Source organism: Etheostoma spectabile, chromosome 2 (genome assembly GCF_008692095.1).
Source record: "Etheostoma spectabile isolate EspeVRDwgs_2016 chromosome 2, UIUC_Espe_1.0, whole genome shotgun sequence".
Classification (NCBI taxonomy): Eukaryota; Metazoa; Chordata; class Actinopteri; order Perciformes; family Percidae; genus Etheostoma; species Etheostoma spectabile.
Window position 1 is genome coordinate 31555965 of NC_045734.1, and position 11177 is coordinate 31567141.

At 46.7% G+C, this 11177-nt stretch overlaps 1 protein-coding gene across 1 annotated transcript in view; it reads right to left on the reverse strand.

Moving 5' to 3' along the window:
• LOC116702471 (titin-like) overlaps window positions 1-11177 on the reverse strand; it is a 210852-nt gene that overhangs the window by 186867 nt on the left and 12808 nt on the right. The window contains 14 exon segments of the mRNA XM_032536680.1: window positions 46-327; window positions 1267-2960; window positions 3636-3804; window positions 4158-4322; window positions 4607-4839; window positions 5075-5316; window positions 5887-6114; window positions 6820-6968; window positions 8303-8445; window positions 9014-9211; window positions 9299-9365; window positions 9993-10082; window positions 10085-10240; window positions 11093-11156. Of these exon segments, the coding sequence (XP_032392571.1) occupies window positions 46-327; window positions 1267-2960; window positions 3636-3804; window positions 4158-4322; window positions 4607-4839; window positions 5075-5316; window positions 5887-6114; window positions 6820-6968; window positions 8303-8445; window positions 9014-9211; window positions 9299-9365; window positions 9993-10082; window positions 10085-10240; window positions 11093-11156 (3880 nt within the window).

The window sequence follows — 11177 nt, forward strand, 5'->3', positions numbered from 1 at the left end:
AGAGCTAACGTGTGGGGGGGGAGGGGGGGGGGGTGTAAAGGTCACCTTCCACGTGCAGCCTGGCGCTCGTCCTGATGGTCTCGTCGTCCACGATCACACACGAGTACTCGGCGGCGTCCTTCATGCCGATGGTCAGGACGGACAGGAAGTGGACCTTGCGGTCCGAGTGCATGCGGTACTTGTCCCCGGAGAAGACCTCCGCTCCGTTCTTCAGCCATTTGACCTTGGTGAAGGGCTCGTTGGTCTCACACTCAAAGGTCACCATGGTGTCCTTCTCGCTGGCGCTGACGTCCTCCAGGTGCTGGGTGAAGGTCACCGCCGTCTTGCCTGGAGACACAAAACATCTGGTCAGACTGGATCAGAGACCCTCGGGTGTCTCCCGTCCAACAGGAAACCCGTTATTCTGGGTCAACCTTTCAAATTAAAATGTTTTTGTCGCATTTATTATTGTTTTTGTCACTTTTTGTAATTTTAGTCTCTTTTTTGTCGTTTTTGATGCTTTTCCTGATGTGTTTGTCATTTTTTTATTATTTTTTGAAGCATTTCTTGACATTTTTGTCTCTTTTTTCATCGTTTTTGAAGCTTTTCCTGTGGTTTTTGTCACTTTTAATGTCGTTTCTGAACCCAAATTTCTGATAAGGAAGCTTTTTGAAAAGTGGGTCACATGAAAATATTAAAGAGATACAAAAAGGACTCAAAGTGATAGTATTGTATAATGACTGGTTCATTGGCCTGTGTATTAAGTCTAGTATGGATGTGTTATGATTTTATTTGCTATAGATAAACGTAAATGAAGAATATCGATGGTAAAGAGAAAAGAAAAAAAAACTTTGTATGCATGTGTTCATGTGAGCATAAATTTATGTAAAATTAAAAAATTAAAATTAAGAACGTTTATAAAAAAAATTCCATTCGAACTTCATTCTTTCTTGTAGCAGGATATCATTTGTAGAACAGGAACAGGATATTGTTTTTAACTTGTTTTTTAGTTGTTTTTTTTTACAATTTTCACATGTTTTTGTTGCTTTTGCACACACACGTCAACCCTTGGTGAGGTTCTTTGACCCCAAAAACTCAAGTAGTTGCACAAATGTGTGACTTTAATCTCAGAGGACATCGGAGGTATTTATATCGAGAGTATAAGACGTTAATCCCTCCGCCGCCGGCGCCGTTCTGGGTTCTTTTCAGCGGTAAGTGATTGTGTTAATCTGTGAGCGTGAAAGAAAGACATTGGCAAATCGTAGATTTGTCGTAAAAAGTCGTTACCTTGCACGAGCAGGAAGGCGTGGCTGGAGGCCTCCCCGGCGACGTTCACGGCTTTCACCATGATGCTGGCGGAGTCCTCCGCCGTCACGTCCCGGATCACCAGCTCGCACAAGTGATCCTCCGGCCAGTACCAGTAGACCCGGTCCGTCTTCTCCACCAGGACGCCGTTCTTGAACCACTGGCACTCGGGTTCCGGTCTGCCGACGACTCGCAGCTGGAAGCGGACCTCGTCCAGCGGGGCGACCGTCTTGCTCGTGATGCGTTCGAGGATCTTGGGTGCTTCCATGCTCGGGGAGAGCTGGACCCTCTCCGGTTTGATGGTGGGGATTGTGACTTTGCCCTGCTCCTCCATCTTCTTCCTCTCGGCTTCTTCTTTCTCTTTCAGGCGATGGAGGAGATCGTCCTTTGTCTTCTTCAGCAGGTCCTCGTAGGAGTCGTCCCTCTTGCGTGACTTGAACTCCACCGCGGAGATGGACTCGTAGAAGCCTTCCTCCGTCCTGCGCTTGAACTTGCTCTTCAGCTCGTCCGACTCCTCCGAGGTCTTCTCGTGAACGACTCTCTGCGCCTTGCGCAGCTTCACGACTTCTCTGTCCTGCGCCGACTCGCTGGCTCGCTCCACCTTCACAACATCAAACCCGACGCCTCTGTCGTGCGACGCCTCCGAGGCCTTCTGATCGGGAGCGCGACGCAGCACCGATCTAAAGTCTTCCTTCTGTTGGATCTCCAGCTTCACCGTGTGCTCGGTTGTGCCGAGAGGGTTGTCTGCGACCACCCTGACTTCGCCGGAGTCGTAGGACTTGACGTCAACAATCTCCAAGTAGTAAATGCCATCATAGGTAAGTCGGTATCTCTTGCTTTTGCGAATCAGTTGCCCGTTGAGGTACCAGTTGACTTTGGGCGCGGGATAACCCGTCACTCTGCAGCGGAATCGTGCAATGCCACCTTCAAGGACCCTGGCTGGTTCGGGAAGAAGCACAATCTCTGGTTTCATCTTCTCTGTTTCTTCGTCGCCGGTGACGCCGTAGGGTCCTCCCGTGTGCGCCATGCGTTCAATTTCGTCTATCCGGTGCGCGCCCCTCCTGCCTTCGGGCAGCTGTGTATCCTCGACGAGGCCCTTCTCGTCCTTGACGATGAGCGTTGCCGAGGTCTGGTCCACTCCAAACTTGTTGGTGGCTCTGCAGGTGATGACACCGCTGTCTCTGGCGTAGGCGGCTTCGTAGTCCAGGCTGCAGTAGCCAAATTCGTTGACCATGCGGAGCCGGTTGGCGGCCTCTAGGGGTTTGCCGTCGTGCAGCCACTCCACTGCCATGTTGGGGTCGCCGATCGGAGTCAGTCTGCACTCGAAATGAGCCGGACCGAAGCGCTTCATCCTGATAGAAGTCAGCTTCTTCTTAAAGACTGGTTTCTGCTGCTTCTCTTTGTCAAACAGGTCGCCCTCCTCCCACTGCTCCTGGCCGTACCGCTGGTGAAGCGGCTCCAGCTCGGGCGCGGCGATGTCCTTGGTCTTATACGTTCCTTTGGTGATGATGAGCTTCCTCTCGGCTTGCGGAGCGGCGAAGTCCACCTCCACGTTGACTCTGCAGCGAGTCGTGTCTCTGCCGGCCTTGTTAATGGCCGTGGCCGTGTACCAGGCGCTGTCCGAGCCGGAAGAAGACACAATCTGGAATTTGGCCTCTCCTTTAGTCCCGTCAATCCTGAAATACATATTTGAATGAATGAATTGTTTCGCATTCAAGGGAGCCTAATTTAAAGAACAAGTCCATGCAATAGTGAATAACCACAGACCACAAAGACAACAACAACCACACCAACATCCGACAGCAATGAAGATGCATTTAAGATGTAGACAAGACAATACAACAACAACAACAACAACAATGCAGCACTGGTGGTGACATGCAGTAATCATTCCACCAGCTAAGAAATAATTAAATAAGTAACTAAAAGTGCCCAACATCACATGTTTATGAGCCTGTGATCTATTCAGTAACTGAATGCTCCTTGGCTCAAATGATGTAATGGTATAGTATAGTTTAGTATAGTATAGTAATATAGCAGTAGGAAAAAGGGAATTAAGAAAGAAGACGTAAGAAAGGAAGTGTGTAAAGGATGGAGGGAAGGAGAGAAAGGGAGGAGAGAAGGAAGGATGGAGGAAAGAAGAGAAGGAAGGATGGAGGGCAGGAGAGAAAGGGAGGAGAGAAGGAAGGATGAAAGAAAGAAAGGAGGATTCAGAGAGCGAAGAAACTCAAAAATATTCACATAATGCAACACACGCAAAAAGGTGGGAGATTAATCTAATAATTGACTAATTGGTGACTCTTTGCAGCTCTACAGCACAGGTTAGACAATCTCAAACTAACGATGCATACTTGATGTGTGGGTGTTTCTGTGGGGTGATGATGTCGCTGTTCTTCAGCCAGACGATGTCGGGCAGCGGGTTTCCGATGGCTTTGACGGCCAACTCGACCAGAGTGCCCTGCTTCACGGTGATGTTCCTCAGCTTCTCGATGAACTGAGGGCGCGCCACGCTTTCTCGAGCTGTGTGGAGGGGAAAATACAAGAACGTGTTAATGATGCAATACACATTTTGAAGCCACAAGATACATGAGGCTGTATTAAGCAAGGTGGCTTCTGACAATACGGGCGATACGTCGTCGGTCTGGATCCACAAAGTTCTGTTGTTGCTGCTGAAAGACTCATGTTATTATTCTAAGACATTATGGGATGAATCCCTAAAGAGATAGACCTTTTGAGATATGCTTCTCTATACACACTAAAAGTAGTGATTATTTACATGGAGTCTGGTGGAGATATGCTGCTCTCTACATATATAAATGGCAGTAAAAGGCAGTATTTTTAAAAACGTTTTTTAACGTGTCTGACAGACCTACCCTCAACATTAAGAGTAACGGCGACAGACGTCCGTCCGGCTCTGTTCTGGGCGATGACCGTCCACTCTCCAGAGTCATGGGGCATGGCCGGAACGATGATCAGGGACTGGGTCCCATCCTCTTTAACCACTATCTTGTGTGTGTAGTCATTGGTCACCTGTTGTCCTGAGAAAAAGAAGAAGAAACCCGTTTTAAGCCTTATGCATGAAAAAAAACACATTTTGGTCACTTTTTTCAACAGTATTGTCACTTTTTCCCAACATTTTTGTAACTTTTCCAACGTTGTGGGTGCTTTTTTTAATGTTTTTGCCAACGTTTTTTTGACCTGTTTATTGTTGACATTTTCAGCGCTTATTTCGCCCATTTTTGTGCCAGGACTCCAAGACAACACGAGGGTTAATGTGGCAGAATCAACAGATACAGATGATGTTTTGGGGGTTTTCTCTCACCGTTGTGGAACCAGTACGTGTCGGGCATCGGTCTGCCCACCACCTTTAAGTCGAATCTTGCAGTCTGCCCCTCGGAGCATTTGATGGAGAAAGGTTTCAGGACGAAGACGGGCTTGTAGAGTCTCTCCAGCTGAGCCTCGTCGGTGTCGTCAAGGCGACGGGACGGAGAGCGTCCGGGCGATCGGCTGGAAGAACGTCCGGGGGACCGGCTCAGAGAGCGAGGAGACGTGGACCTGGGGACGGAGCGGCGTCATCAGCATAGAGGCTAATTACATAGATCTCATACAGACTGTTATACAGACATTCACATTCCGATGGGGCATCGGGAGCAACTCGGTGTTCAGTGTTTGGCCCAAGGACACTTCTCATGGGACAGCAGGGCCAGGAAATCGAACCCCCAACCTTCCGATCGGCAGGCGACCGCTCTACCACTGAGCTCTCTGGCAAAGCAACGGCGGCGTGTCTCACCTGATCCTCTGCATGGCGGGCTGGGGGGTGTATCTCTGCGGCGTCACGGCCCCGGACGGCTCCACGTAGAGCTTCCCAGAGCTGACGGCGTTCCCCTTCACGTTGGAGGCGAAGGCGGTGTACACGCCCTCGTCCTCCGGCACCACCACGGGCACACGCAGGCTGGCTCGCCCGTCCTGCAGGACCTCCATCTGGTACCGCCCCCCCGGCCTGATGCGCTGGCCGTCTTTGTACCAAGCAATCTGGCAAAAAACATTCTCATTATGCACCAATGTAACGTTGATAAATATTCTCCAGAAATGCTGAAATGACTTAGTAGGAGTTCTAAGGAGGTCGACCTTTCTGTTAAGGAGAAAGATCTTTTGTTTAACCATAAAAACATCCGTGAATTTGCGCACCAGACTCCATATACGTAGTCAATGATTTAAGCATCATAAAACACTCATTCATTCAGAGTAAACAGAACAAAATAATAAAACTATGACAAGCTGCTTTCAGTCGTCTTTCCACTTTTCCAACCATCACATCTCTAGTTTGGATGAAATAAACACATAGTTCACCGATTTACATGTGAAAATATGTCGGCTCTATTCTCGCTAAAACTGTTGTTTTTTAAATGGAGTCTTGTGGGTTCAGTGCTAGCAACTTTAGAGCCGTTCCTTGTTAAAGAGAAAGGTTTTAAAGGTATATCTCTCTAGGGATCTTTTCCATATGTGTGTGTATATGTGTGTATGTGTGATATATGTGTATCTATCTATCTATTTGCTGTATTTGAAATATATTTTTCCATGATATTTGGTTGTGGTCCGTACCTTGGGCAGGGGGTGTCCGGCCATCCTGCAGTGGAACGTGACGCCCATGCCGTCCATGATTCTGTAGTTTTTGACGGGCGTGTCGAAGGCGGGCTGCAGCGCCTCCTCCTCCGGCGCCGTGACCATCAGCTCTCCGTCCTCCGTCACCAGCTCTCTGTAGCTGATCCTCAGGATCCGCAGCTCGATCTCCTGGATGATCCGCTCCTCGAAGGCAGACACCAGAAACTCCTGCAAAACCACGTTCGTAACAGTCAAGATTTCCATATAAATGAATCATGTCTTTATTTCTAGGGGTGTCGCCATTCAATTATACTTTAATTTGAACATTAATTGGGGGACACCAATATTTAGAGAAGAGCCACTCACTGGCAGAAGCAACAGTTTGACTTTCTCTGAGTTTACGAGTTGCACATGAATGCACCATTGAGTCTTGTTGGAGCACTTTTTTGAGTCTATCCAAATTATTAATAAGTAAGAAAACTATCCATTTAGCTGATCTACAGCAAGATTTTTTGAAAGGAATTATAATTATATAGCCTTCATTTCATTTCATCTTGTCTTTGTATTGTACTTTATGTATTTTTTATTGTTTTCTAGGCTTTCTTTTTGCTGTTAAAGTACTTTCTTAAATTTTATTGATATACATTTTATTTATTTTTCAAGCTAAATTATAATATTCCCTGGATGGAAAGGAACATGTTCTTATTAGAGACGTTCCTCGTTAAATAAAAATATTTTAAAGAGATGTTAAAGGTCTATCTCTGTAGGGATCTGTTCCATAAGGTTGTCAGCCGCAAAATCAGAACTTTTTGTGGACCAAAATTAAAGTTTTCAAAACCAAATAGTTGCAGGGTCGATGGGGGAGACAACACGAGGCGCTCGTTGACCCCCCTAGCTACTTGTCCCAGATCGGGATGTCTGGACAGGAAGTACCGTTTCTGAGACGAAGCTCATGGGGGTGGTGGTCCTCCTCTGCTCCTGCTCGTACTGGGTCACGACCACGGAGGGCTCCTGGACCACCGTCGTAGTCACTTCGGTTTTATATGTCACGTCATGTTGCTTCATAAAGGCGTCATAGGCCTCTGTAACACACAACAACAACAACAACACACACTGTTACATACGCTGTAACACACAACAACAACAACACTGTAACATACGCTGTAACACACAACAACGCTGTAACACACGCTGTAACACACGCTGTAACACACAACAACGCTGTAACATACGCTGTGACACACAACAACAACAACACTGTAACATACGCTGTAACACACAACAACAACAACAACAACAACACTGTAACATACGCTGTAACACAACAATGCTGTAACATACGCTGTGACACAACAACAACAACAACACTAACACACAACAACAACACTGTAACACACAACAACGCTGTAACATACGCTGTAACACACAACAACGCTGTAACATACGCTGTAACACACAACAACAACAACAACACTGTGACACACAACAACAACAACGCTGTAACACACAACAACAACAACAACAACACGACTGTAACACACAACAACAACACTGTTACATACGCTGTAACACACAACAACAACAACAACAAGACTGTAACACACAACAACAACACTGTTACATACGCTGAAATACACAACAACAACAACAACAACACTGTAACACACAACAACAACAACAACAACAAGACTGTAACACACAACAACAACGCTGTAACATACGCTGTAACACACAACACCAACAACACTGTAACACACAACAACAACGCTGTTACATACGCTGTAACACACAACAACAACAACAACGCTGTAACACACAACAACAACAACACTGTAACACACAACAACAACACTGTTACATACGCTGTGACACACAACAACACTGTAACATACGATGTGACACACAACATCAACAACAACGCTGTAACACACAACAACAACAACGCTGTAACACACACTGTGACACACAACAACAACAACACTGTAACATACAACAACAACGCTGTAACATACGCTGTAACACACGCTGTAACACACAACAACACTGTTACATAAGCTGTCACACACAACAACGCTGTAACATACGCTGTGACACACAACAACATGTGCTGTGACACACGCTGTAACATCCGCTGTAACATACACAGTAACACACAACAACGCTGTTACATAATCTGTAACACACAACAGCGTTACACACACTGAAGTTCTCCTTTAGGATTAAAATTAAAATGCCAGAAGAACTTCTAAAAAACATACTTATAGGGATGAAAAGATTGTAAATAGGTGTATATACTGTATATATATATATATATATATATATATATATATATATATATATATATATATATATATATATATACCTGACAGCTTTAGTTACTAGTTACTTTAGTAACTTGTAGTGTTACTACTCTTACCTTCGTCCAGCAGGGCGGCCGAGGCCGAGGTCTCTCCGTGGGGGTTCTTAACGAAGACGGCGTACTCCCCGGCGTCGTCGGCGAAGGTCATGGAGATCTCCAGGCGGCACTCGCCGCTCTCCTTCTTATAGATCACTTTATATCTGGGGGAAAACACAGCTGTGAAGTACAAGTACCTGCCATGTGAACTTCAGTACACAACTGGAGTACATGTACTTGGTACATGAGCAGATGTTTTAAGACCCGGAGACAGGCTTTGAAAAAGTTTTGACTAGGGTTAACATTTTCAAAGTTGGAAACTTTCCAGGGAACTAACAGCAATATATGGGGAATAAACGGGAATGAATGGGCATTAATGTAAATTAAAGGGAAATAATGGGAATAAATTGGATTAAACTGGAATTAAAGGGAAATAATGGGAATAAATGGAAATTAAGAGGAACAAAACGGACATAAAGAAGAATTAATGGGAATACTCTGGAATAAATTGAAAATAATGGGAACAAATGGGAATAAACTGGAACTAATGGGAATGAAAGGAAATTAATGTGGAATGAAAGGAGTATAATTGGAATAAACTGTCTCAAAGAAAAACTACAGACTGAGTATTTGACACTGTTGACGCCTAGTGGTGACGGTAGAACGCCGTACGGTGCGAGGGGCGCCGGTGCGCGGCCCCCGGTGCGAGGGGCGCCGGTGCGAGCGGCGTACCTGTATCCGGTGGTGAGCGGCACGCCGCTCTTCTTCCACATGACGTGAGGTTTGGGATTTCCTCCGACCTGGCACTCGAAGACCACCCCCCCTCCCTCCACCAGCTTCTGGACCGTGGGTTTCCGGATGAAGAAGGGAGCGGCGGCCTCGCCGGCGCTCACCTCCACCACCGTCTGTTCCTTTGTCTCCATGGCAACGCTGAGGGAAGAAAGCACGCGGTCAAACAGCGCGGGCGCCAGCAGGGGGCGGGACTTCAGAAAGATCAGAAAGACGACAACCACTCACGTTCTCTCCTGACTGACCCCCCCGACGGTGACGGACGACTCCTCTCGGGTCTCGATCTCCTCGGACACTACAACAAAGCACATGGTGACATGAGAGTGTGTGTGTGTGTGTCTGTGTGTGTGTGTGTGCATAAGTATATGTGTGTGTGTGTGTGTGTGTGTGTATATGTACATAAGTGTGTGTGGTTTTGTGTGAATGTGTGTGTGGTCTGGTGTGTGTGTGTGTGAGTGTTTATATGTATGTGTGTGTGTGTGGTTTGGTGTGTGTGTGTGTGTGAGCGTATATATGTCACAGTGTGTGTATATGTACATGTGTGGTTTGGTGTGTATGTGTGTGTGGGGTTTGGTGTGTATATGTGTATATGTGTTTGTGTGTGCATGTGTGTGTGTGTGTGTGTGTGTGTGGGAGGGGTGTGTGTGTGTGTGTTGTGTGTGTGGTGTGTGTGTGTGTGGTGTGTGCGTGTGCGGTAGCACCATGTGTGTGTACATATGTGTGTGCAGTTGCATATATTGATAAAACTGATAAAGGAAATGGGAGCCTTCACACTCTCCTCTAGAAGTTGAACTTATGTTTACTGAGTCATCATAAAAGCACATCAGCTCCTTTAAAGCTGATAAATAGAAAAACTATGACTAAGACACCAGTGTCTCAGGGTGCTCCAGTCCAGCGCCAGGTGTCCTCCTGCGTCCCCTACCTTTGACGAGCAGGTAGCACGGAGGTGCTGACGGTGCCCGCCGGCTGCTGGCGGTGCAGGTGAAGCGCCGCTCGTCCTCAGCGAAGGCCCGCGGATCACCAGGCGGGCGGTCCCGCCCACGTAGCTGATCTGGAAGTCGATGGAGCTCTCGATCGGTAGTCCTCGGAACCAGAGGATGCGGAGCGGCTGGCCGCTGATCTGGCAGCAGGGGTCACCGAGTCGCTCGGTCACGTCACGTTCTCCAGACCCTGAACAGGAAGCAGACCAGCAGTTGCACTCCCTGATGTAAGTCCAGGTGTGGGTGTGGGTGTGTGTGTGGTGTGTTGTGTGGTGTGTGTGTGGTGTGTCTGTCTGTTTGGTGTGTGTGTGTGTGGTGGTTGTGAGTGGGTGTGTGTGTGTGTGGTGTGTCTGTGTGGTGTGATGTGTGAGTGTATTGGGTTGTAAGTGTGACAAGTGTGGTCGTGTGATGGGTGTGTCTGTGGGGATTGGGGTGTGGTGTGTGTGTGTGGGTGTGTGTGTGGTTGTGTGGTGTGGTGTGTGTGTGTGGTCTGTGTGTGAGTTGTTGTGAGTGTATGGTGGGTAAGGGTGTACAGTGTGTGTGGTCTGTGTGATGGGTGTGTCTGTGTGATTGTGTGTGTGTGTGTGTGTGTGTGTGTGTGAGTGTTTGAATGTGTGTATGTTTGCATATCTGTGTGTGTGTCTGTGTGAGTGCATCTGTGTGTGTCTGTGTGTGTGTGTGTGTTATTTTTGTGAAATCTATGAAATAATCAACGTTTCTTATTAAAAACAATGACAGAAAATGGAAATCATGTCGGAACGTAGCTATAGATGATTGAGCTAAGATGCTAACGTTAGCTAAGATGCTAACGTTAGCTCAAAATACCGTTCGATAAGATTTCATAAAAAGAGACAAACATGACTTTAATAAAGCAGATTTCTGTTTTTTATGCACCAAAGGTCCTCAAGTTTGTCTGTTTCTCTTAAAGAAATGATTAAGACCAAATAATTATCGATAACTAATCGATTCTTTGTTGCAGCTTTAATTATTATTATTATATCAGTTATTGCATTTTACTTTGAAGGAAAGAAACAGGAAGTACTCACAGCAACCAGCGTGGGAGGAACAACGGGCTCCTGACCTCCGGGGGGGACGGCAGCCGCCTCCTGGGGGGACACAACGACACG